This window comes from Columba livia, chromosome 5 (genome assembly GCF_036013475.1).
Source record: "Columba livia isolate bColLiv1 breed racing homer chromosome 5, bColLiv1.pat.W.v2, whole genome shotgun sequence".
Lineage (NCBI taxonomy): Eukaryota > Metazoa > Chordata > Aves > Columbiformes > Columbidae > Columba > Columba livia.
The window spans coordinates 41444460-41472187 of NC_088606.1; the positions used below are offsets into that span (position 1 = coordinate 41444460).

The following is a 27728-nucleotide window of genomic DNA, read 5'->3' on the forward strand; positions in this document are numbered from 1 at the left end:
CAGTTAAAGCTGCGGTGGAGGCGGCGCGTGGGGCGACTGTCGCTGCCCCGCCCCGCCCCTCTAGCGCCACTGTGCTGAGTTCTCCCGCCGTGATTGGGTGTGGGTTCTGGTGGTTCCGCCCCCTGGGCCGCGGGCGGAGCCTCGGTGTCCCGCCGCAACCCCTCAGTTCTGTGCCGCTGGTGTCCCCCTGGACGAGTGGAGTCTCGCTGCGCTCCGGACTGCTGCATGGCCCTCAACAGCGAGCGCTTCGCTTCCCTCGTGGGGAGAACCGTTAGAGTCACGTTAAAATGCGGCGTCTTCCAGGGGGTGCTGCAGCACGTGAATCGCGACCGGAGCCTCCTCCTGCGGACAGGTTGAGGCCCTCCGTGGCGGGCGGGCGGGCGGGGCCGGGCTGTGCCCGCCTCAGCGTGTGTGAGGGCAGCGGGAGGGGTAGGCCAGCCCGCCAGCCGGGGCGCTGATCCACGGGTGGCGTGGGCGGCCCGCTGTGATTCCAGGGCGCTCGTGGGTGCTTCCCGGGAGCCAAAGTGGGGGTGAATGAAACATGCCCCTGGAGTTAGCAGCACCTGCCCGTAGCTTCAGCTGTGGGACTGTGTAGGTGTCGCAGCCCTGAGTCCCACATCTCACAGAAACCCTCTTCTGTAGAGTGAAATCTGTCACTTAAAATAACCTGTTTAATTTTTTTTCCCTAGTTGATAATACTACCTAGTTTTATGGTCTCATTTTGTTCTGCAAATGATAAGCTTTTACCCCAAACAGTGAAACTTGATGTATATCATGGTGGTTGGTTGGTTTGTTTGTTTTTTTCTCTCCCTCTTTTCAGTGAAGAACTTGGAAACTGGCAGAAGCACTCGAGGAGTAAAGATGTTCTTTGACCATGAAATAGTCAATGGTGAGGCTTTTCATACCACATTGTGGGGCACAGGGATCATGCCCGCTCTTTCAGCATTTTAAATCCAGCTTTTGGTCTGCTGAATTTTTTGGTTGCACATCTTTCTTCTAAAATCCTTTCTTTTAAAACTAGTAGGAATTAGAATGTTGTATAAATCACACAACTTTTGTTCCCCAGTTATCTATCTGTGGAATAATAAAAATTCCCTGTTTTTGAAGGTCTTGTGATTGTACTGCTTTAAAGTTTATTATTTAAATAATGAATAAAGTCCAATAAGGCCACTGATGAAAGCAACCACTCTGAAGGTAATCAGTTGAGTTAAGTGTGCCTCCTGTTTATGTCTTGGAGGCAAGTTACATTCATTGTTTATGTTCTTACATAAGCAAGACTTTTACTAATGGACTCTGCTGGGAAGTTAAATTGCTTAAAGTTCTAGTTAACTTGATTTTGCTTTTACTGACACAGGCAAAAGCACCTCTATTAAATAGTCTCTTTAGCCGAGCCCCTTTCTGTCATTCACTAGTGATAAGCATATGGGGTAGTGCAGGAATAGTTACAGTTGTACAGTCCTAAAATTACATTTGGCCCTCTGAAGGCAACTGCAAGGCTGATGTGGCCCCCAGTGAAAATGAGTTTGACACGCCCGGGGTAGTATATAAAGGCCCTGTGCTTTTCCATTGGCATCTGCTTTGCTTTGGGGATAAGGAGCAAAGTGGTGAGGGGGAAATAGCTAGAAGGCAGCTTTCGGACTTACCAAGTGATTAACTGACTCCATCCTGCCTTTTTCCTTGTGCATACTTTACTGTATATGTAATAGTCCATAAAGTAATCAATTGTGGTTTGATACTGACTTTAGGTTTGGTGGGATGCTAAGTAATTAGTCTTGTTTAAATGCTAGAGTTCTGAAATACCTTAGCTAGGCTGTTGATGTAAGTTATTTTATATGGAATTGTATTTCAGAGTGGATTTTAAATTGTTTAAATTATACTTTGAGTTCAATTTTTTTTTAATGTATGGCCATGTCCTATCATGTTGCTATTAGTTATGGTTCTTTTTTGAGAGATAGCAAGTGTCAGAAAGTTGCTGATCAGCACTACAGTATAATTTGGGTTTTTTTAATTGCAGTGGAATTGCTAGATGAACTGGATTCAGGGAAAGGAACAGCACTGCTCTCTGAGTATGTTGAAATGTTTCTTTCACGGTATGAGAAGGGGTGGGATGCACTTGCTAGGGAAGTCACAGCTTACATTTAGTATAATACTGATGTTAGACTCAGCTGTACCAAGTTTGTATTTCTCTGCTCTAAAGAGGTGAGCCAGGTGCTAAGTAGAAGTCTTCAGCTGTGTAAAAGGTTCTTTCAGGCTATTGCTTTCCATTTCCCTCTGTTGCTTTTTGCGCCCCCCCCCCCCCTTTTTTTTTCTTCTCCTCCTTCACACAAGTGTTCTTAGGTAGAATAATTTGCTTGGTTTGTTTCCTTGTCAGCCGCTTGTTTCAGGGGCCATTTCCCATGAGCGTGTCGTCTGTGGTGGAACAGTTTCAGGACAATTGCACTGAGAAGGTTAGGTTTATACAGATGCTCTCAAAACATAGATAAATGTGACTTGGATAAGCTGGTAAAAATATGTTTCAAACGTATTTTGAATGGCTTTGCTTTAAGTCTTCTTACATTTGAATAGTTTAGTCTTAAGAGAAGTAGGAATGAAGTGTTGTCTACTGAACAGTCCTTGAAATATCCTTAAAAACACATAGAATTGAGATTACCAGCAGTCTTGTTCCTTGCTGCTGTCTTGTCTTCTTTCTCCTTGTTAAGTAAGCCTGTGTTTACATGTATGTGAATATGTTCACCTCGATAACAGATTCCTGTGTTAATACTTTAAATATACAATTTTAATATGAGATTCTTCAGCTACGTATAAAGGCTGACCAGAAAGGTTTTTCGATGTTCTGTTGAGATAGAGAGGTACATGATTGGAGCTCTGTAATAATAATGGGATGGTTTTATATCAGTATAAGGAAATTTATACTAAGTAGTTATATTTTGCAGTGAAGTATTCTTGACCTCAGACTGTTCTGTCATAGAAATTGTCTTATTTGTGACATCTTTCGGTCCTGAGAAGCTATCATTTTATATGATTTGAGAACTTGTATTTGATTACAATGGCTATAGTTGTTTTACATGTTGGTAAATGACATGGAGGCACCTCAGAAATCAATTTAGGCAGGTGATAAGCTCTAAACAGACTTTATTCTAACCAGAACTGTTTAGCAAAGAAAACCACCTAGAAACTGGGTTTATCCAGAATTATTCAGCACTCCAGCAACATTTAATAAATTGCAGGTTCAATAAACCACATGGAGATATTATTACTGTTCGACCACCCAAGAACAATGATCCACACTGTGCATACACCCACTTGCAAAAAGAAGAGACCTCTTTCATTCAAGGATACCCAAAAGAAATAATCACTTGCCTGACAGGAGCAAGGGCTCACTCAAGGATTTATCCAGAAGCAAATCACTCACTAAGGAGAAGGTGAGAGCACTCGGTCCCGGGAAGTCTCCTTAGATGGTGTCACAATCTGAGGGGAGGTCTCTGTTTGCAGACGCGCTGCTCCAAGAAAACCATTCAAATGGGAACTTTGGCAGGGATGTTGTTCTATAGCCTGGTCAGATCTGGCTGTAGTCTCTACAAGCACAGTCCAGAAGCTTCTCTGGGCCTGTGCACCTCCTTGGCTGAGGACCCTGCCTGTTGACCTGAAGGTCCTGCACCTCCTGCTCCTTCAGGCAGGGGAGGTGAATGTGAGGAGTCACTGTGCCCCGTGGGTGTGGGCGTAGTGATGTGACAGACCAAGGTGTGGGAGGTCAGGCACAGTGGCACACAAAAGGTGCTAAAGAGCCATCCATTGCTGTCTTGAAGACTCCAGATCTCATTGGGGTGTGTGCAGCTGCCACAGTGAACTTGTAAAATTGCCTTCCAATTACTGTACTAACTAATGGATCAAATAACCATTCAGCGTAAAGACTTAGATATTTAAATTGTGTGGTTCTTGTGCTCAGGTCAGGTGCTTCATTCCTTGTACTTTGAACTCTTTCTTCCCTTGAAACCATAGCTGAGCTTTACAGTGAACATCAGTTCAGGTTCTGCTTTCACCTTTAAGAATAAATGTGAAATTTTATATGAAATAAAGGTCCTTTTGTGCAAAACAAGCTTATTGTTGGGTAGTTTCAAGATCTGCTAGGAACCATGCACATTGGATTGGGAAGTTGCTTTGTGTACAGCAGTTTATTGCCGGGATGCAGGTAGATGTCATTGGCTAAAATAATTTTCTTTATTAAAATGTTTGTGCTGATGGAATATGTAATGTTTTTACTTCTGTGTTATGTATGGTTACCTTGCTCATGCAGGTGCACTTCAGCTGTTGAAGGGAACAAACAAGCAGACTTGGAACCAGCGGATTGTGGACCATGGAGTTCTCCTTGTATTTCCCTAGAAAGTCTGTTCAGAGACACAAATAGCTTAAAATACTCCCTCTCAGGTAATGCAGATATTAGTCAAAGAATGTAGTTAGTTTGTCTTTGTGAGACAAAGTCTTTCCCAGAGGTTATGACCTCTTGATTTGTCTCTAGCAGAACAGGATGTACACTGAAAGAACAGTGGTCACAGAAAGGTAGGTACAGAGCTTGTTATCTTCAGATAGGTTCACAACTTCAGAAGGAAACTCATCTGCTTTCCAGAGTGTATCATCTTGTAGCTCTTGTCAATACTAAAAGTAGCTGAGCAGCATGACTGATCTTCTGGAGAAAGCAAAGTGCTTCCACCAGTGAGCATTCTTGTCTGGTGATTGCTTTAATCTTACACTTATTCCTGATGTGTACATAGCATGATCAGAGCTCAGTAAGACTATGGTGGTTTGGTTCTATGCTGGCTGTCACGCGCTTGCATTAATTTGGTTCTGTGGTTCCTGCTGTAAACACATACACAGGTACAGATCTAAAATGGGATCAGCTCGTTCAGCTCTCAGAGCTGTGACCAGAGTGCAAGACCTGTGCAGGCTAACAGAAGGTTATCTGCATTTACCTGAGTAGTGGGGGAGAAAATGAGCACAGGTTGATGTGATCTGGGAGAGCCTTTCAAAATTTGTTCTTATGATCAGCTGACTTATTATTTTAGAGTTTAGAAGTCCTTATGTTGTCATGGATGCATATTATTAACATTTGCATCTTACCTAAAAAGAAGGGAGAATCTTTAAGAGAACCCTTATTTACCTGTTCATTAGACATTGTTAAGCAGGTGTTAAAAATTATAAAGCTGGTGTTAAAAATATTAAAATCTGGCTTAAATTCTCTTTGCCCCCTTGATCACTTAAGTTGTCTGTGTTCTGTGGTGTCACTGTCTGTTAGTTTTGTCTTTTTCCTTTCTTGGACAAGCCTGGAAATTAGGGGGCTTTCTTTTTTTAATTAATGTAATTTTTTAAACAAATATTTTTATTTCCTTTATACACCATAACACTGCAACTCACTTTCCAACAGACAGTTTTTCTGTCAAAAACCGTAACTTTGGCTCATGCTCTAGACTGTACACATCCAAATCAGACCATTCAGTGATTTGGGTGTGTTCAGGAAGTAGAGAGGGAAGAAGTAAACCAACTGAACCAAAAAAGCAGTGTGATTGTACAACTAGAATACGTATGTTGTGCAAATTTTGAGTAGTGGGAGCATCTAATGAGGTGGGTTTTTTCCTTCCTTTTAGAGAAGAAGAAAGGGGAGACTGTGGAATACATAGTTGTTGATTGTCTCCAGCAGAAATTTGGTCCAGCAGTAAGTACTACTGAAAGCTCTTATGCAGTATATATGACTTCTAAGCCTGTTCTATTCTGACTGTCAATAGATCCATTAGGTGGCAAGATTGTTAGCACTGGTTCATGACATCTTACACTGGAAATCACTTTTGCAGACTGTAGTGAATTTTGACTAATAGGTGGTAACTGACTTCTTTAAGTCAAGTAGAAATATGGTATCTCTGGCATTAAAAGATGTTTGAAGTGTGCATACATACAGGGAAAAAATGCAGTGCATGTGAGTTTGCAGCAGGTAGATGCGAAGCTGCATCAGTGTGTATTGGCTGCCATTTTCAGACTGTAGTACCAGTAACTGAGCTGAAGGGTCAGTATCACTATTTAGTGACCAATTACTTTGTTTAGGAAGGGAATAACATGAAGATTTGTTGGCATTTGGAGAATAAATTGATTGTGTTTTGGAGGTGCTTGGAGCCCCAGACATGTTTGGACCTTTTAATCTTAAATAATTTATAACAACATAAGCAATTTGGTAGAAAGGTTTTGTTTCAGAACTCAGAGCCAGAGATAGTATTGGGGCCAGTTCTGTTGAATCTCTTTATCAATGATCTGGATGAAGGGATTGAGTGTACCCTTCATAAGTTTGCAGATGACACCAAGTTGGGTGGGAGTGTTGATCTGCTGAAGGGTAGGAAGGCCATACGGAGGGATCTGGACCAGCTGGATTGTTGGGCTGAGGCCAATTATATGAGGTTCAACAAGGCCAGGTGCTAGGTCCTGCACTTGGTTCATAACAACCCCAGGCAGTGCTACAGACTTGGGGAAGAGTGGCTGGAAAGCTGCCTGGCAGAGAGGGATCTGGGAGTGTTGATTGACAGCCGGCTGAATATCAGCCAGCAGTTGTGCCCAGGTGACCAGAAAGGCCAATGCCATCCTGGCTTGTATCAGGAATAGTGTGGCCAACAGGACTAGAGAAGTGATTGTGCCACTGTTCTCAGCACTGGTGAGGCTGCACCTTGAATCCTGTGTTCAGTTTTGGGCCCATTGTCATAAGAAGAACATTGAAATACTAGAGAGAGTGCAGAGGAGGGTGATGAAGCTGGTGAGGGGGTCTGGAGCACAAGTCTGATGAGAAGCAGTTGAAGGAACTGGGGCTGTTTAGCCTGGAGAAAAGTAGGCTGAGGGGAGACCTTACTGCTATCTACAACTACCTGAAAGGAGGTTGTAACATGGAGGGTGTTGGTCTCTTCTCCCAAGTAGCAAGTGATAGGGCAAGAGGAAATGGCCTCAAGTTGCACCATGGGAGGTTTAGATGGAATGTTAGGAAAAAATTCTTCACGGAAGGGGTTGTCAGGCATTGAAACAGGCTGCCCAGGGAAGTGATGGAGTCACCATCTCTGAAGGTGTTTAAAATGCATTTAGACAAGGTTCTTAGGGACATGTTTTAGTGCTAGAGTTAGGTTAGCTTATGGTTGGACTCGATGATCCTGAGGGTCTCTTCCAACTGAAATGATTCTATGATTAAATTTAGTGCTATTTTTTAGATCCTGAATTAGATCAGCAATACTGTAGGCCCTCCATTCTGTTTTGTCTTGCAGTAACATCCGTTGTGATTTGGACTCTTATTATGGTAAATCTATTGCACATAGAGAAGAAAAAGCTCTTCCCCACAGGAAGAGATTTCCCTGCTTACAGAGAAATCTTAAGTGTTCCTTGAAAAAAAGAGCTCTTTTTAAAAAATTTTGTCTTCTACTCTTGTGTTACATGCACACTACAGGTTGCTTTATCTTCATCATCTGAAAACTTTTTCTGTCTGAGAGTAGCAGGTTTTTCTTTTATAGTCAGAAAATAAGTTCTCCTTTTTAACTAAAAGGAACATTTTCTTTAAGTGATCTTAAGGAAGTTCCTAAAACCTACTTAGGAGAATTTCCTGGGAGGAGATCAAGGGAGTCTGTATTCTTTAGTTACCTGTAATCTCTGCTGAATTAATCATTGATATTTCTGCTTGCAGAGTTTCCAGCTGTTGTACTGTAACTGGACTGATACTGTGTCTGTTTCTCTTGGATCACTAATATATCTGAGAATCATTATGGTTTTGATCAGTATTTGTTTTTAAATATGGATGATGACGAGAAAAATTGCATTTGCTATTTGTCCCTCTGCCCATCATTCTCTGGCACTATTTATTTTATCCCTATTTTTTTCATTAGGTGCTGCAGCTAAAACAGCAGCATGTTGTCAGTGTAGCAGGAGAAGGTGTTAATTTGAGTCGTTATGGAAAACTTTCATGGCTTGAGGTAAGAGGCAGGTATTTTCCAAAATGTGCCACTAATGTTCCACTAAACTGGAAACATTTGGGGATTATCCCATGTTTAAGACTGACTCGTGTAACTGTTTTGGTAAGGGGTATGATTTTCTTCAAGACAAGTCATATATTTCATAGAAGACCTGTTATGGAAAGAATTATGCCATTATAAGGCAATACAATAATAACTTGTATGTAATATCTACATATGTATATAGCAATGTAACATTTGGTTAGCCATCTTTGTATACTTGTATACAGGTAGAGAGAGGTGTATTGTACTAGTACAGCTGTTACCTATTGAAAAACTGCAAGACCTAATCACAATTTAAATTTAATTGAAGGAGTAAAATCTGTCTAAAGATGATACAGTATCTAATTAGCTCTGGTATTAACAGCATCTGAAAAGGAATGGAGAATAGCTTAATGTTTTCGCTCAAAATCAGTTTAAGTAGGTTTAAAAGTGAAGGTATTTATCCAAAGCAAAACTTGTGTTGGAGTTCATACTTCAAACTTACTCATGCAGAAGTAGTGCCCACAAAATGTTTGCTTTGGTATGGCTAAATTGCTTTCAAAAAGCAGCTTTTGTTAAACCATTATGAAATTGAAAATAGGCAAAACTTGAATTTTATATCCTGTTTGAAATCCTGGGATGGAAAACTGTGTCCTTTATTTTCTGGGGAGTGGTCTTTAACAATTAAAGGAATGTCATGGGCACAAGAATTTTGTTGGAAGTAGTTGGTTAGAAGTGTCACCATAAGAGGTACAGGAATTTATTTTAAGTACTATGCATAGGGTTTGCTTTTGATATGCCTCAAAATGCTGTATTTAACTCTGTCTAGTAAACTACTGGGTCATTCTTTCTAATTACTGTGAGAGTCTCTGAGCATCCCTGGAAAAAACAAAATTTGTTTATGAATTAGTGGTAAGGAAGCTAAACCTGCTCTCCACAACATAAGCCTGTACATAGGAGAGAATGGTTTGTGGGTGGCAGTGCACTCTCTCCTACTTTCAAATCCTCTGTTCTTCTGTCCATCACTCCTTTTCTCTGCAACTGAATTTGTTGTAGGTGGCAACAAAGAGCTGTATTTTTCTATTTGATATCTTCCTTCTGGGACCTCGGGCTTTCAAAAATGGATTGCAAATGGTACTGGAAGATAAAAACATCTTGAAGGTAAGGGTACGGGATATGTGAGGACATTAGTGGTGGCAGAGGTCATATACATAAATAATGATCTAGCTGCACCAAAAAGTTGCAGTTGGACACAAGTTTGACAGCTCTTTCTTGCCTCAGGTCATGCATGACTGCCGCTGGATCTCAGACTGCCTCTTTCACCAGTACGGTGTCCTCCTCTTCAATGTCTTTGATACACAGGTACCCTTCAAATATTCGGGGTGAGAACAGAAGTTTCAACAAGAGAAACTTCAGCCTTGTTCAGGGCATTCTCTCAGAGAAGGTTTAACATCACTAGAATGTGACAGTTGTTGAACCATGGAAATCTAGTGGTTTTGTTCTAGCTTAGAACAACTAGCAGGCAAGGCTGATAGTGTTATTTAGAGTCTTGGGTAGACTTATTTTAAAAGGGTAGTTAATATCTGATATTAGCAGCATGTATAATTTTTTTTGTTTAGTGGTGGTGGTGTGGGTTTTTTTTAAGGTGTATTAGCTGGTCTTGGTCAAACTTGGCACAACCTGAAGCTGCAGTGACTTAAACAGGAGCCAGGTTGGCCCTTGCTTTATATTATTTGTTTTGTTTTTTGCCCCTTTCATGAGTATAGAAGCAAATTCAGGCTATGGGTATCCAGCACTGCAGAGCACCTGCTAATAAAAGCAGTGGTGGAAATGATAGAACAGGCCAGGTTATTACAAAAGATCTGTTTTTGCTGCTGCTGGCCCTGGTAGTTGTGGTAGTTAGTGTTGCATGACTAACAGGAGAATTAGAGCCTTTTGAGAGAGAAGAAAATTACATAATGTCTGTAATCTTTCATAGTGGGCATGGATATGTTATGCATAGTTAACCTATGATTTGTCCTTGCGTGTATACTGGCTTTTCATGCCATAGATATGACTGTCTATAGTAACTCTTCAAAGCCCTAGCCTGGGCTACCTAGTAAGCTTTATAAAGCAGAGGTTTCTCTCAGTCCTTTTCTCATCTTAGTTTGGCCTTTCACTCCTAAAAATATGTTAATCCATTACAGGTGAAATACTAGTCAGTGTCATTGTTAAGTCTTGACTGCATTAAAAAGGCAGGGTTGAAAATTCCCACCAGTGCTCCCAACTGTGCTGGCTAAAAAAGCTAACTGGTACAGTGGAAATTACCAGAACTATCCACAATTGCATTCATTGTTCTGTTGTCTTGGTATGAACTAACATGACTGCTTTCCTTGCACTGATATATCTCTAGGCTTAGATTCAATTACTTTGATTTGTTGGATGGAATACTACTTCTAATGTAACTAAGCTAGAGAAGTATCCTGGTTTTGGCAACCCTGTAGTGTACCAGATACTGTGGAATTGAACTCTCGTCTTTTACTCTGTACTGCTGGAGCAAATAACTGGGAAATTCCTCTGAGCAAACTGTCGTGGATGCTTTTTGTGAAGCACTTCTTAGAGACAGCTTCTCAGTGTGGTTAAAATTGGAACAGGCTGTGTGCGCAAGTGAGACTCTACTTAAAAACAGCAACGGAATGAAGAACTCTGAGTTAGAGGGGATTCTGCCTGCACAATTTGAAAAATTTATCTGTGGTTTTTGCCAGTTGCTTTAACTGTTTATTCCTTGCAATAAGTAACCTAATATAATTAACACAACATGCAAAGGCAGTGAAAGGTTTCTGATGTTCACTGACTCTCTTCCCCATTGATGTTCTTACAGTACTTAAGCATCACCTGTTGAAATGTTTGTGGAAGTCTGATTCTCCTGTTGCCCATTTGACTGCCTTGGGGTGTGTATGTGTGTCCCGGTTGGGCTGTAGCAGCCTAAAAAGCTGCATAGTGAGCCAGCAACTGGCTGTTGTCAGTTCTTATGGCCCTAACTTTGCCTTCTGGGACACTTCTGCGCTGCATTATGAGGCTAGAGCATGCTCACGCTCTGAAACTACTGCCTGTTGTAAAATGTTGTTGGTTGCATATCTGTGTACTATCAAAGGAAATAATACTATTCTTCCTAGAGGTGTGTGCTGAAAGAATAAGAAAAATTTGATAGCTTGAGATTTTCCATAAGGCAGAGGCCAGTGCAAGGCTTAATCATAAAAGGTACAAGTGAGGAAGCCACTGTTGCTGTCTGGTTCCGTAGATCGATGCACATATGCTACTCTTAACATGTTGTAGTTTTTCTGTCCTTGAAGCCAAGCCATTAGCATGCAATGGCTTTGAACAAAGATTTTCAAAGTGAAAGCTGAAATATATTAATTGTGGGTGAGTTTATTCTATAACCCTGTTCATTCAGATTAGACTTCTTATGAACATTGATCACAAAAATGCTTTCATTTTTGTTTAAATCTTTAAGTTTTTTTCTCTCCTTGTTTGGAAAGCATTGAAGCCTTTTACTAGAAACTCTCTCTCTCTCTAACCATCTAGAAGGATGGAATATATTTCCATAGATTTTGATAATCATCTTATTTTGAGTTTGAGTAAAAGTAACTGATTGCCTCTGGAGGTCTTTCCCAAGATTCTTCTTCATCTGCATTTGGCCACTTGAGAATGAAAAGCTGGAGAAGGTTTTAGTGGTCAGAAGCACAATACAAAGGACTGCTCAGTGATGGAAACTTCTCTACCTGGTGATTTGTGCTTACAATCCAGTGAAGGTCAGCCTCACCTGGGTCTTCTCCATTTTCTTCTCATCATTTTGAATTGTTGCAGTTCCTTTCTTCAGGTGTGTCTCCTGCCACTTTTCAGCTGGTGGTTGTAGACTTCTTTGGACTTCAACAATGTAGTAATAGTCAGCCTAGCAGAAATATAGGCAGTCCTGGATTCTTTGTCCTATCACAGAGCATAGGAGGTCTCACATTTCTTTGGGCAGTCCACGATTGCTTGTTCTACTTGTGGTGCTCTGACATTGTGCATTTTCTTCATAATACCTTCATGCAATCTTTTATTCCTTGGAAATTCAGTAAATGGATTGGCTTAGCTCTTTCTTCTGGTAGACTTAGCAAATATATGGCTTCTTTCCCAGAGAAGGCAACAATTAGCTATTTAGATGATGCCTTACAGGCAGCTTTAGTCACTAATAAATCGTACCAGCTTGTTTGCGTTTGCTATTGAACAGGAAGATTTCCCCCCCCCCGCAAGACTTTATAGATAAGTTAGGAATGGGGGTTTGGTCTTGGAATTTACCCTCACTGTAAGAGGCCAGAAGAGGTCACTGTTGCAGGGGCTGAGCTGGTGCTGCCAGGCCCTACATGGTCTGGTTTTAGCACATGGGCAGCATGTGGTAGAACAGCTCAAACAGTGGCTTCAGGTGTAACCCTTGCAGTAAAACTGGGCTGCCCTGTAAGCTCATAGTTTGGTTGGTGGGATTGTGGATGCTTGTGTTGACTCAAGGTTTTTCAGGAGACCATAGTAAGGAGCAAAGGGCTGTGATGTCAGTGGGGGCTTCTGAGTAGGTGAGGAAGCCTGAAGGGTAGGTTGTTCTAACAACAGGCTCAGTCTCAGATTTTGAGTGTGGGTGAGGGCTTTTTTGTTTTTTCCTCTCCATTCCCCTGGATTCTCTTCCAGGCTTCCTTTTTCCTTTGTCTTCTCTCTGCACCTGTTGCAACAGTCTTACTCGTCTTTGTGTTTGCTATTTAGCAGCAAGAGTCAGGGCTGTTCCTTCTCTTACTGCAAAAGGGTAAAAGGGTTGAAACCAGCACGAGAGGCAAGCAAATGCTGTGCCATGCAGTTACTGCTGGAGGCTGTTGTCTGCTTCCCTTCTGGCTCTGTCTGCTGTCAATGATTAATGTTACTGGCAAAATCAGGTTTTAAACAAAAGGTTTTGAACAACTTGAATATCCTGTTTTCCTTACATTGCATCACTATTTCAGGTTCGGGATAAAAAGCAAAACCATAAGTATCCTGGGGGAGTATCACTGTATGTTTACTCTCTCCTGATATTGCTCCTAAACACCTGCTGCCTGGAGATGAGTACTGGGCTAGGAGCCCTAGACTAATACAACATGTAACTTATAAGTCATTCTTCAAATTTAATTTATACTTTAACTTAACAGCTTTAAAGAGTCATATTACTAGCTCTGCAACTGCATGCAGTCAAAATGAGGATTAATTTGTTTGCAGCATACTTGTATTATGCATCCCTGCTGTCAAACCTCCACATTGTTTGCCCTGGGTTAATGGATGCGGGTCATGGCATATTTATCCCTTCCATCGCAGGTTGCTGATGCTCTGCAGTTCTCAATGGCAACAGGCGGCTTCCTTCCACACCGTGTCTGCACGTTACATGAGTGCTTGGTGCAGCACTTGAAGATACCTTCCAAATGGGGTGCCATCATGAAGTGCACGCAGCAGATGGCTTCAGTGAGTGATTCAGTGAGGTACCTTTTGAAGACTCAGTTGTGAGCTGTGCTTTGCCTGTCTTGAGATGTTTCTGACATTTTTTTTTAAGAGCATGGTACTATGCAGTGGTCAAATTGCTATAGTTAAGGACATTTTGTAACACTGACTTGAGAGATGGATGTAAGCTTTAGTTGGCATCAGGGCTTATGCTGGTGTTTCCTAACAGCTCATTTGAAATTGAGGTTTTGAAGAGCCACAAAGCTTGTACGATAGAGGATATATATAACTTGGGTAAAAAATGTTCTGGATATCTTAATATATTTGACTAATTCTTAAACCTAGTTCCAACAGAACAAGTTGGTTAAAATGAATCCTGAAACAAGTAGGGAAAGAGGTAACTTTTACTGCCAGCACTATTAGAATTAAAAAATTAGTGTGTCAATTTTCTTCTTACTTGTGCAGTTCAACAGCATTTGCCAAATCATTATTCTCTATTGTCCTTGTTTTGGTTAATCTTTCATATGAGGACAAGCAAGGGAAAACTTAATGAGCCAGGAGCTCCTAAGACTTGAGGAACATAAACTTGAAAAATAGAATAGAATGGAAGAGTGTTTCAGTTGGAAGGGACCTACGATGATCATCTACTCCAGCTGCCTGACCACTTCAGGGCTGACCAAAAGCCAAAGCATGGTCCCAAATGCCTGTAAACACTGACAGGCTTGGGGCATCAACCACCTCTCTAGGAAGCCTTTTCCAGTGTTTGACCACCCTCTCTGTAAAGAAATGCTTCCTGATGTCCAGGCTGAACGTTCTCTGGTGCAGCTCTCAACCATTCCCACATGTCCTGTCACTGGATACCAGGGGTCAGAACTCAGCACCTCCCTCCCTGCTTCCCCTCTTCATGAAGCTGGAGAGAACCATGAGATCTCCTCTCAGCCTCCTTTTCTCCAAACTAGACAAGCCGAAAGTCCTCAGCTGCTCCTTCAAGGCCATTCCTTCCAGCCCTGTTACCAGCTTTGTTGCCATCCTCTGGATACATTTGAGGACCTTCAAATCCTTGAATTTTGGGGCCTAGAACTGTACATGGTACTCGAGGTGAGGCTGCACCAAGGCTGAATACAGTGGGATATTCACCTCTTCTGACCAGCTGGTTCTGTTGTGTTTGATGCACCTCAGGATGCAGTCTGCCCTCTGGGCTGCCAGGGCTCACTGCTGACTCCTAGAGAGTGCTGCAGACCAGCCTCCCCAGATCCCTTCCTATAGGGCTGCTCTCCAGCCACTCCTCTCCCCATTTATACTTGTGCCTGCTGGTACTCCATCCTAGGTGCAGAATATGGCATTTGGACTTGTAAATTTTATCCCATTAATTATAGCCCAGTGGTCCAATCTATCCTTCTGAAAGGCCTCTTGTCCCTCAAGAGAGTCAACAGAACTTCCCTGTTTGGTATCATAATCAGACTTGCTAATGGTGTATTTGATTCCTGCATCCAGATTGTTGATAAATACAAGGTGTTTCAAAAAGATGGACCCAGTTGCAGAAACAGTGATTTCAAATTGGGTCCATCTTTTTGAAACACTGTGTTATACGGAGCAGAACTGGCCCTCGAATTGAACCCTGAGGAACACCACTGGTGACTGGTCACCAGCCAATTGTAGCCCAATTCACTACAATCCTTTGTGCTCTGCCCTTCAGCCAATTCTTCACCTAGCGCACCATTAAGCTGCTCACCCCCGTCAGACAGTTTGTTCAGAAGGGTGCTGTGAGGGACAGTATCAGCAGCCTTACTAAAATCCAGAAAAACCACATCCACTGCCTTCCCTTCATCCACTAGGTGGGTGACCTTACAGAAGGATACCAGATTACTTAAATAGTATATAAATAAGCTAGTGCCAGTTCTTGCATCTTTTTGCTGTATTTTTAATCACCTGACGTTGCTTTTTTGGGTGGGTGGTGGAGAAGACTTCCAAAGAAGCTACTAACTATGGAAACTAGATACTTAATGAGATCTCACTGTATAGATAGGATTTCTTTACTGAACAGAGTCTTCTTTCCTACCAGAGTGTTTTCTCTCCTTTTATAGTAGTCTTGTAACTTCCTGAGTAAATCTGGGTGGTTTTGCACTGCCTATTCATAGACTTATAATCTTTATTGAAAATCTCGATTAAATGTTATTTGACATTGCTATAATAGCTACTCAGTGAAACCTCTAATTTGAACACAGCTTTATTTTTATATAAGTTTTTGAATTCTAATAGTGTCTCAAAATTTCAATTTAGAGAATTCAGTATGGCAAATCTAAGCCAAATGACAAGATGCCTTCCTTAGTTTACCAAACCAAATCCTCCTATTGGTCTGAAGACTACAAGTGGAAAATGACTGTGTAATATATATACGTAGGAAGTGTATCAGAGTGACCCACTCTAGTGCCAGTTTTGCTCAGGGTATCATGGTCATGCTGCTTAACTGGGGCTAATTTTCACATTTCTTCTGGTTCTAGTTGTAATGGCTGAAGGTGTTGGTATCCCCAGATGCTTCCCCAGCTCCTTTGATGGGATTGTGGTGGTGTTTTGTTTTTTTTCCTTTAGATCTTTCAGCTCAGCCCTTAGGAATCCAACCTACCTATTTTCAGGGGTGGGTGAGAGAAAACCTAGTATTAAATGCTGGAATACGCGTGTGTTTGGTTTTGGTTTGTTGTTGTTCTTCACTTGTTTTGTTTTTAAAGAATCAATCCCTCCTCCCAAACTCCATCTTTGCTAATATCCACAGGCTTGTACATAGGTGGCCTTAGAAGCTGCAAGCAGTCAGTAGCACTGAAAATAGAGATCAGGATCGGGAGATACGTTGTAAACTGCAGAAGAATGTGATGGAAAGCTTTGTTATAATTTTTGTTTCTTAAGTAACTGTTTTCATTTGCATTGGAATACACAGGAGAATCCTGACATGTGGTTCTTGAGACCTTTTCCAGCTTCTCTACTTGAAGCACTTGCTCTGAAGGCGATGTTGCTGCTGCTGCTCCACTCGTCTCTAATGGATAGCTTGATGTCTGACCTAACAGCTGTAGTACATGACTATTTAAATGTTTACCGGACTGGGTCTAGAGATCACCTTGGGAGCACAAAGGTAGGTATCTCCTTGCTTCTTTCTCTGGTTAGAGATTTGATATAAGGCTCCAATGGATAAACTTTGGAGAACCTAGATACAGCAGCTTCCTTCTCTACAACTGTACACCCAACTTTGTCACATACCTTGTTCCTTGTGTGCAGCAGCAGAAGTAGTGGTGCCTCTATCTCCCTTAGCTGCATTTTGTGTTAGTCTATTAGCACAAATCCACCTTGAGTTAGTGTTGTGAATGCTGAGCTGCAGCTGTACAGGCACAGGCACATGTGCCTTCTGCTCACTGACCTGAGGCTGAGAACCTCTGGGCTCAACAGGGCTGTGTATGTGTGAGGGCATGGAGAGGGACCAGCAGTTGAGAGGTGTTGGTACCTGGAGTTGACAAAGTTGCTTTATTTTGGTACAAGCATTTACCCCCCAAATCTTGTTCTATTTTTTTCCTGTCATCTTTAGTGCTGAGCTGTCTGATCATACTGTCTGTTTCTGAGAAATGTTGTCTTCTGTTGGCCAAAGATTTTTATTTCTGTAAAAATGTTTCTGAGTTATCTTGTCTGCCTAATTTATTCTCACCTGTGCTATCTAAAAAAAAAAAAAAAGGAACACTTTTCATCTTTGGTTACACAGAACCAGTAGTACTGCATGCCCAGATACCTTGCAGTGGCTCTTGTATGGTGTGGATACTTCTATAATTCCTTGTTAACTTTTAAAGTGGGAGAAAAGGAGATTTTTGGATAAGGAGCTTGACTTCCTGCACTAATGGAAGGAACAAGTCCACACAAACCAAACAAGCAGTGGTACTGGTGTGGTCTTTTTCTGTCTTCTCAATGAAATAGTCTTAGGAGGGTTTGCAATAACTTTGTAAGATCTTTCTGGTATTAAATTCGAGTGAAAAGTGAATGGTCAAACATCCTCATTCATCACAAAGAAACTGAATTAGCATGATTAAATCCTGTTACTGCATCACTTTTGCAGCTGTAAAAGCCCTGAAATATTTATTAGGAAAAAAGAATGCAGGTCTCTCTTAATGGAAAAACTTGTCTTTTTCTTTGCCCTGGTTTAACAAAGCACTCAAGCACAGACTTGAATCCTTTGAGAATTACCTCAGGGCTCAGAGCAGTAAATCCCATTATTGAGGATTTAGAAGGAGATTAGTTTAGATAACCACAAGAGGTCACAGTGGCTTCACAGATGGAAGAGAAGAGGTCATATCTGAAAAACTTTTCTTTGTAGAGGAAAACTGTCAAAAAAAGAAGGTTGATCATAGTTCATGGAAAAAAATGAACTTGACATCTGAATTTCCAATGTGAAATGTGTGCAAATGTAGGTAAAACACAAGGGAAAATAAGTCTTTTTAAGTGAAAAAGAGCACAAATTCTGTTTTGCATTGGGCTATTTGTAGATTTATTTTTTTTTAAAGCGGTACTCATGTCACTGAAGCCAATACTTTCATAAATCGTTTATTCAAAAAAAAGCCAAGGAATTAATCTGATCCTGTGCATTTCACATGACACTTTGAAGGTCTGTTTAGTATCACATCTGAGAATCATACGTCTTGCGGTTGCTTTAGAAATTTTGTAGTATGGATAGTAAAAGTTTTGACCTTTGTTTCACTGTTGTTAATTTTCTCTTGTTTTTATATCTTGCAAGAAGATAATACAAATGATAGTTTCTTCTACTTTACATATGTCTGGCAAGCACATTTTAGATAAACTTGAAATATGGAGTTTGGTTTAGTTAAATCTGGTCTGTTATTTCAGTTTCTAAAAGTAAAGTAAATAAAGTTCACTTTAAGGGAATACTTTGCAAGTTGAGGAGTGCAGCTAAATCTGATTTATGGGGAAATAAAAAACACAAACCAAAAAACCTCCACACACACAAAAAAAAAACCCAACACAAAAAAACCACACCTCGCCCCCCTCAAAACCAACCAACCAACCAAAACCAGGAAAAAAAAGACAAAAACAAGAAACCACAACTTTGCTTGTGCAGCTTCTAGACTTTTCTGGCTAAGTCCGTATTAATTATTTGAATCAAGAAGTCTTTATTCAGATTTGATTCTCAGACTGAAGTAATAGTGAGGATACTTAGGCTCCATATTTATTCTAGTGAATTTTCATGGATATTTAGAAGTTTATCCATCGCTAAGTTCTGTGTTATGCCTTCTGTGCACTTTGTGGAGCTACAGTTGAAAATTACCTGGAAAATGCTTTTGTTGGACTATTTACTTTTTACACTGACCAGCTGCAATTTACACTTGTGGTCCCCGTTGGAGCCTTGGTCAACAGCAGTGTGGTACAATGGGCTTGACTTCATCTTGGAGCCAGTCTCCAACAACAGCAATGCTGGAGTCCCTGTGCTTGATGACTTTATTCTCCAGACATGGTCTGGTGCAATTCCAAGACTACGTCAGCAGAAGTAATGGATCTCCTTGGATTCTGAAGTAAATACCCATGCCGGGGAATCATTTAGGAAACCTAAAGTATGTTATCTGCTATGCCTGCTCCATGCCAGAGGACTGGAAGACAGGCCTCTGCTGAAGCAGGACTGCTGCAAAGCCAAAGATAATATAGGCTCCAGGGCCATAAAGATACCTTGCACCTCTTCAGCTTTGATGTTGGTAGGTGGACATAATTCCTGAGTGAACAGGAACCATCTGTGGTACATCAAACCTTTACTTGAAAGTTTGCAGGCACTTGGAGAAGATGACCAGATCTGGAAATTAACTTTTATCACTCCAGGTAAGGAATCCTCTTCTGGGCCGTTCTCTGTTCCATTCTAGTTCTTGCATTGTGCACTCTGAACAGAACCACCAGGTCTTCAGCCTTTTGATACAGTTAGTTGTTATAATATGCCTTCTGTTGTGCCTCTGGGCTTACAAAGGTGTTTGAATATGTTGTACCTGACTAGAACAATGAACAGAGTCGTGCTTCCCTGACCTGCTCCTGTTTCCTCTGATCTTACTGAGTGACAGACATCATGTCACACAGAATAATGCTGTTTTACCTTCTGCCATTCACCCAAATTTATGACACTCCCATGGAAACTATACTTGCAAAACAAGTACACAGATACAGACACGGTTTCAATCATGAGGTGTCATTAAAAATGAAGTACTGAAGCTGGATGGAATACAGAGCGGAGCCACATTCCTTCCTTTTTCCAGCTGTCATATGTTGAATCTCAGCTCCTGGATCAGGGTTTACAACATTGAACTTCAGTTTGGACTAGCATGGGAGCATCCTTCTAATCTTCCCTGCGTCACTGTCACATCTGGAAGTTCATCATGCCAATGGTTTTTGTGTGTAATAACAATAGCAGGATATACTTGGTGAGAAAGATGTTTTGGCTTTACAGTCTGAGGTTGCCTGTAGATTGAATAATGCTGAGTAATGACCAGTAATATTGAATGATGACTACTGAGGCAGTTACCTACTCTCTCCTTCTCCTGTTGGATCAGGGGCTTCAGCCTCTGGGAGCAGATCTCAACCAGACCCTGTGTTTCGTTGTTTGGTTTTTTTTTTTTTTCCTCTTGGAAACAGCAGCATGGAAAAGTGAAAATGCATAATCATGGAATAAAAGCCAAGCCTGTTCACTTGTCCTTATGGATCACTGCATCCACTGAGAGCTGAGGAAAGACAAGTGTGAATAAGACTGATAAATGTAATTGTTACCACCCTTCCTTGGGCTCTGTATGCCCAGTCTCTGCAGTCAGTTTTTCACATGCATCTCTTGTTCCTCAGTGAGAAGTTTGTGTGTGCTCTCTCAGGCCCTCGTTAGTGGCAGAATACAAGAATCACTTTCTGGCTAAATGCACAACTCCTGCTAGGGTCATATCATCCTTGTGGCCTTCAACATGCTCAGGAGCACTTGGTTTCAGACTTACACATAAGTGCATGTACCTGTATCCAATTTTGCCTTGTTTCTCGAACATGCTTGACTGCGGGTTTTGTTTTGTTCCAGCTTATTTTGACAGAAGCTTGTACTTTCCCTTAAGTTTTCATAAATAATTTGATAGGGACAAAGCCATAGGTTATCAGAGGTCATCCATAAACTGATAGAAATTGAGATTAATGACAGTTTATTGCTTTCACAACAGTAAACTGGTAAGAGCAAAGCAAGCAGCAGTTACGTATTTTGTGCAAACATTATGTTTGAGTCTCTTTGACTTGGATGCCATAATTCTCGTGAGCAATTGCAGCAGTCACTGGCAGTAATCCTGGTTTCACCTGAGGTTTGAGCCATCTTTTCTTTCCCTTGATCTTTAAGATGTTTTGCTAGAAATGGCAAAGAAACTGAGTCCTTATCGTTAGCCAGTGGGCAGCCCTTCCAGTAAGGCTTCTACCTTGCTCCTGGACAGCCAAACACACTCTTTTGTCAGTTGGTAATTGTTTCAGCAGTAACAGAAGAGGTACTGAGGAGATGGCCCATGAGCTGGTATGCCAGGTGGGAGACATGCTGCCAAGGTGGCAGGATGCAACTCAATGGATCACAGCTTCTTTCAGAAAGGGTTGTGGAAAAGATGGGTGTCAGGCACCCTGGCAGTTGCCAGCAACAGTAAGTATTGCCAGTGGTCCACAGCACCCAAATACTATAATGCAACACCCTTTCTGATGTAGTCCTGGGAAAACAGAATGAACAGGAAAACGGAGGAATTTTTTTTTTTATTTTTAATAAAAACAAAGGCATCTCATTGATCCTGACAGTTTTGGAAATGTATGTTGACACTTTGTGTTTTCTTGTGTGATCACCTGCAAGTAGTAGTGGAGTCTTCTGTACAGTAGACGCTCCCTCCTAAGCAACTGACTCTCCAGAAACCAAATACACAACAGCAACCTCTGATCCCCAGCCCTTCATTATCAAAATCCACAGCTTCCCTCTTCAGCATCTTTCTCAAACTGATAATCTTCCTTACCACTGAGGGGAGAGCACAAACTTCCCACCCTGAAGGTCTCTGCAGTTTCCTGCTTTTTCAGCATAACTGTCTGCCAGGAGTAATTGTTCTTCTTGTGGATGCAAACAACAAGTACAATGGGTTTTTGTGCCTCTGTAGCTCCGTCTCTAGAAAAGAGCTAGTAGAGAAGCTGTATGTACTATGTTTTTAATTCACCTTGTAGGTTCATATTGTGTGGTGTTAGGTGCTTGGAAATGCAACTGCATTCTGATGTTTAGAAGTCAGATTCAGAGAAGCAAAGGCAGCCTGAGAACCCATCACTGTAAAGAAGCAAATGTTGTCCTAGAAGTGCAGTGCTTTGTCATTTAAGAAGTGTTAGCTCACAAGCAGAGCTGTGGTACCCTAGGGGAGTTCCACACCCCTGCGCAACAGAATTGATTTCCTAGTGCACTTAGGGTAAAGCTGCAGTAGTGTGCTGGGTTTGGCTGGGATAGTTAATTTTCAGAGGAAACTGGGAGGGGACGTGGCCAGGACAGCTGACCCAAACTAGCCCAAGGGATATTTGATACCATATGATGTCAAGTTCAGTATATAAATTGGGGAAGGGAACTGCTGCTTGGGAGAGGGCTGGAGTTTGGTTTTCTGTGTGGTGAGCAGTGTATCCCTTTCTTTTTATACATTTATTGTATTGCTTATCTCTTCCCTTTGCTGTCCTGTTAAACTATTTTCACGCCAACCCATGAGTTTTACCTTTCCCCCTGCCAATTCTCCTCCCCATCCCACTGGGGGCAGGGAGGAGTGAGTGAGCAGCCATGTGGTCCTGGCTGCCAGCTGGGGCTAAACCATGACAAGTGGATAAAGTGCAGTGCAGTCTGTAACACCAGATAACACATTCATGACTCATGATGGCAATTGCATGCCTGAGCCAGACAATTTCCTTATTGGCAGGTGAACTGGGACTGCACACAATGCATATTAATCATTATGAACATACAGCCTGAATTTTTGTGTAGCTTGGCTTTAAGTGGTTTAGGGTGTGGGTTACAACTAACTGTAGGATACTGTAGCAGGTAGGAAGCTGGATGTAAATTCTTCTGGCTAAACAGAGTTGAATGTAGGGTGTTTTAAAGCAAGTGCTTGCTCTTTGTTTGTTTGTTTCCCCCCCAATAATCCCATCTGAATTATTTAGCCTTCCTCTGGATCTGTGCAAACGTCTAGATGTAGGCTGTGTGAGGCGTGGCTTCCTTTTACAAAAGCCATGGTAACTCTTTTCCAGTGCATCACATCTGCATATGCACTCATTCTGTTCTTAATATTTCTACCAGTGTGTTCATACAGACTGTTGCTTCCTGTGTCCTTCCCAGGACCTTCTTTATAAACATTTACTATCTTCTAATCCCCAAGTATCAAGGCAGGTTTTAAACAAGATGCTGTAGGTACTAGTTCAGCTTTTTTACCTTCCACTGTTCAGGAATTGTGGGTGAAATCCACCTTGCTGTTTGTATTTCAGGTATCGCTATTAACTGTTTATGGGACAATCTGAAACAGGTTCTGGGTACATAATGAATGTTTTTGGTATTGGAATCTCCACCTTTTTTAATGCTGAATATAGAGGAGAAAATGTGTTTTTTACTGTGCTGCTTTTGTATTCTGATCATCACTTGGCCCTGCAGCATGTTTGACATTTTGTGCTCCTCTCATGTTTAAAGAAATGTTTTTATTAGTTCTGTTATATTTTTGTTAAATATTAATAATATTATTCTGGCCTGCCCGGTGTTTTTTCCTGTGAGTTCAACCTTACTGTTTCCTTCACTAGGATGTCACTTTGCTTTCCTGAAGGGTTCTTACTTCGTGGTCTCCATCACCTAACCTGTAGTCCTGCCAGTTTCCTTTCACTCTTTTGCTGTTAGGTAATGCTTACTCTGTGCTGCTTGTGCGTTGTCTTGAAGTTGTCTCTATGCTACCTGCACAGGATTGAATTTGCTTGGCTGCCTCTTACTGCTTTTTAATCAAGCTTCCTTATTTGTGTAATTCCCCTTTCTACAGCTGAATGCAACTGTGGATTTTTTGTTGTTGTTCCTATAAAGATGGTGAGCACTGCAGTCCTTGTTAAGGAGCAGATCCTTAAATGTAATGTTTTGAACAGTGACCCATGCACTGCTCAGGTCCAAAACAAGGAGTGTGTCTCCTTTCATGCACTTCCTAAGCAGCTGTTTCATTGATTTGCTAATTATGTTGGCTTTTTCCACATAAGGGTTGGGGTTTGTTGTTGTTTGGTTTGTGGTTGGTTGGTTTGTTTGGGTTTTTTTGTTTGGTTGGTTTGGTATTTTTACCCATAGGATAGAATACCATGAGTTTAAATGAAAAGCTGGGAAAGCTGCCTTTGCAGTGGCTCCTAAAAGAAAATGTGAACTGGTTATGACTCTTTTGGGGATAACAACAGCAATGTCAGAGTGCAGAAGGTTTTTGAGGACACATCTAAATCCCATATGTGAAGTTATTACTTAAACCCTTAAGCTCTTCATAATAAAGAAGTAAACAATAAATGCAAGTCTAATATTTTTCCCTTTGGGTTGCTTTTGAAAGAAAGAGTGTGGGGGGACTTTTTTCCCCTGATGTATAATTTGTGTAAGCAGGTAGCTGATGCATTCCATACACCTAATGAGATGATTGTTCTGTTGTTACATTGGCTAATTACAGACGGAGCTCTTATCTGGTACTAACAAAAGTAGAGCATATGTATGCATATGTATTGTTTTGATTTCTTTTCTGTGTCTTTTTTTTCCTTATCAGCCCATTTGCATGGAGCTACCAGAGGAGCTGCGTCAGCTGGCAGACATCCAGAAGCTGCGAAGGGAGAAAGCAATAAAAGAGTACAGAATGAATGAGGATGGTCTTTTGATCAGACCAGCCATGGAATTAAAAGAGAGAGATGATCTTCAGAAGGATGGAAACTACAGAGATGATGGAGATTGCTTTCCCACAAACAAAGTGGTGTCTCAAATTACACCCTTTTTTAATGAAGGTTTACTTTTGTCCAGAAAAGCTTGAAAATCAAAAGCAAGTGGTAAATCTGTGGAAGAATCTTCAACTGCCCTCAAGCTGGCTGTATGAATCTAATTCCTGGTAAAGGTGACTTGGTGAGCTTAGACTGGGTATTGAAGATATCCAAATGAAAAAAGAGGCTATTCCCCATGCAGAAGTATCAAACAAAAGCTCCTTTCTTTACAATTACAGGTAAACCATTGTTGAATGGAAATAATGATGGCCTTTCTTTTGAAGGAAATTCCTTCTGTGCCTGGCTGTTGTTCTTGAGGTTTGATTTTGAAGTGGTTTTTGTGTTTTGGTTTTTTTTTCCTTCAAGAGCTATTTTTTATTTTAAAACAGTGACTTTCTTTCTTGCTTTGTTACCAGACCAATGTCTGAAATTGTATTGGTTCTCTTGTTAGCTGTTGCAGGCATGTAAAACTCTCATCCAATCCAGATATGTAAACAGGGGAACTTATAAGATGCCTGTTCACTGAGATTAGAAAGAGTTTGCTTGGAAAAATTAAAATACCTTCTGGCCAACCCACATGGGCTTGGCTTATATACAGATAAATCTCTTGGCATAGCTACACAACAGTGTTTCGTAGGAGAAACAGATCACACTCTACTGAACCACAATGCTGGCAAAACCAGCAAAGAGGTTTGCTAATGAAAAGGACTTTTCTGCCAAGTCAGTTTAGACTGAGAAAAGAGGTTTCCTGCTGAAAGTTGCACAGCACCATTGTTTGCCAGCACTACTGCATCAAACTTGTGTAGATGAGGCTGTGACACTGGTGTGGTGTGTATATAGACAAGTGTGTATAAAGGGGGCAGGGGAGAAGCAGTTAAATTATTTTAAAAGATGAAGAGTTAATTTAAAAGCAGTTTAAATTAGTTCAAAAGACAAAAAAATTCTCCTCCCTGCCAAGCAAAATAAGATACAAAGACAAAACCAGATTATTTCCAGTATACTTGCTGTGGCTGGTATCTAATAAAAATAAAGCTCCTCTAATGGATAGTACTATTCTACCCCACGACAACATTAATGCAGGCTGTGCCTGAGTCTTGGAAAACTTTTTTTGGAACATCAGTATATTTGACTTGCAGGCACAGGATTGCTGAAAATTACTTTGCTTTTGAAATTCAGAATTTATACACATTCATATATTTAGATATATAAATACTGATGTTTTAGCATTCAAATGCTTCAAAACGGGTGGGGAATACTTTAATCAAGTAACAGGAAGGTTTTGTTCCCAGGGTTGTGGCTATGAGCATTGGTGAACTCTGAGCAATGTGAAATAGGGAGGAAGGGAAGAGGTCACAGTCACTGTCCCAATCCAACTGCAGCCCAGGAACCATCTGGGCATCAGGGTGCACATGGTTTAATGGCAATGGTGCCAGGCTGCAAGAGTCATGATGTCTGCATTTGAGCACCTACCAACTCCTGTTGGAGCCGAGTTTCTTTGGATGTAAATGGGTCTGACTAGATGTTTATGAGGTATGTGTGTGTTTATTCTAAATATTGCTGGGGAAAGTCTGTGTTGTTGGGGGGATTGTTGGTGGTTTTTTTTCCTCTTCACAAAGAGTAGCTCAGCAGTATTTAAACAGGTCTCTTCTTTGAAACTATAGATAGGATTTGCTTACTTCTGGGAGTGGCAGAAAAACTTGCAAGGTTTGGTCTTCATCAGTACTTGCTTTTTTTAAAAATCCTTAAAAGTATTCTGTAATTAAACTGTATAGTTCTTTTGTCTTGGTTCACTTTAGAAAAATAAAACAGGTTTGGAACAAGTTTGTCTTACAACTTTTAATTTGGAAATGGAGTCTGTTTCATTTGGTCTGCTAGGAGTTGCTGGCAATGGACTCTCCACCAATGGAGCTCTTGTCATTTCATCTGGAACAAAATTCTTCCAAGCAGTGGTGAGTTTTCACAAATCAGTGAGGGTATAACATGGAATGTGCAGCTCTTCGGAACCCGAGACAGTTCAGGAGCACATACATTATACTTCCACAATTGACATCGTCTGGGTTTATCCAGTCCCATTAGGAGAGAGCAAATGGCAAAAAGGAGGATGGGAGGAGGAGGGAGCGTGATATGAAGGCATCAAGTCTGGGACATAATGGAGCGGCCTGGAACATCTCTCTGTAGGATACAAACTAAATGTGAAAGGCGCCCTGCTCAGTGAGAGGCTGAGCTACATTCTTGACCTCTTCTAAGATGCCAATCTCTGGAACTGTATGATGATGGAATAAGGACTTCCAGACAGCTGTAACTACACCTGTGCCACTATATTGCTTCAAGTAACAAAACCTTTCTGGGTAAACACGGCAGCAGCTTTTCCCTGTTCTCTTTTGGGAACTGCAGCAGATTGGGAATCATCACTCCTTCACACACAAGATTGAAAATGACAGTCTTCTTAAAGGACAAAAGTTTTGGCGTTGGCTTTTGGGATGTTTTTAGGTGATTCATAAGACCTTGTCATGCTGCTAAGTTTAGTAATAATGTGACAAAATCATGTGCATTTCTGAACAGTATAATGGCTGGTTGTAGCTGGGGGTTAAGTACTGTAACTTGTTACGGACAACTCTTGGGATGTTTTACTTGAGCAGGAGCAATGGTGTGATTTTTATTTCCTAGTATCCCGGGTGCCTCCTGTGTGCCAGGATGACACAGAGCTTAGTCATGAAGTACAAATTTGTATCTCCAGGCAGTAAGTGCTCTGGAGTAATCACTGATTTAATGATTTACTGTAAATGTACTATTTATAGGTTGTGGAAGATGTTGCCGAGCATCCTCGCACTTAACCTTGTGGCCCACTTTGTCCCGAGCTTCCGTGATGCAATTCTTAATGCGAGACGGAGGGAATGTGGTAAAGCGCACGTAGCTCCTTCAAGTCCCCGCGTTGTGCCCCCGTTGCCGTTACCCGTGACGCCGCCCAGCCCCAGCGCCATCTGCACCTCAGCGCTCCAGTCAGTGGCGGGGCCGGCCGTCCTCCTGCTCGCTTCTGCCCGTTTTGAAGGGAGGTCTCGCCGCGCTGCCGGGCGCGGGGGCCGGTCCCGGTCCCGGGTCCCTGCCCGCCCCGCTCCGCTCCGGCCCGGGCGGCTGCTGGGTCCCCCGGGGCTGTGAGAGGCCCCACCGCCCTTCCGGCGGCTCAAGGGCGAGAGTGCGTCACTTCCGGTCCACATCCGCCTCCCCGCGCAAGCATCGCGAGATCCC

The 27728-nt window shown here is 41.6% G+C and overlaps 1 protein-coding gene across 5 annotated transcripts; it reads left to right on the plus strand.

Annotated features, from left to right (window-relative positions):
* Positions 1 to 43: 43 nt before the first annotated feature.
* EXD1 (exonuclease 3'-5' domain containing 1) lies at positions 44 to 26302 on the plus strand. Of its 5 annotated transcripts, XR_010473015.1 has the most exons (13): positions 44 to 352; positions 821 to 889; positions 2015 to 2066; positions 3228 to 3422; positions 4295 to 4425; positions 5640 to 5707; positions 7896 to 7982; positions 9060 to 9164; positions 9285 to 9365; positions 13356 to 13499; positions 16408 to 16599; positions 23301 to 23394; positions 24278 to 24414. XR_010473015.1 is itself a non-coding variant. In XM_013366888.3 (12 exons), the coding sequence occupies exons 1-12, from the start codon at positions 226 to 228 to the stop codon at positions 24533 to 24535; spliced, it is 1509 nt and encodes a 502-aa protein (XP_013222342.1). In that variant the 5' UTR covers positions 65 to 225; the 3' UTR covers positions 24536 to 26302. The 5 variants fall into 5 exon arrangements, 4 of the variants coding, with proteins under 4 accessions (XP_021142874.1, XP_064920671.1, XP_013222342.1 ...); XM_013366888.3 differs by lacking the exon at positions 23301 to 23394 and having other exon boundaries at positions 65 to 352; positions 24278 to 26302; XM_021287199.2 differs by lacking the exons at positions 9060 to 9164; positions 9285 to 9365; positions 23301 to 23394 and having other exon boundaries at positions 57 to 352; positions 24278 to 26302.
* The last annotated feature ends 1426 nt before the right edge of the window (positions 26303 to 27728 follow it).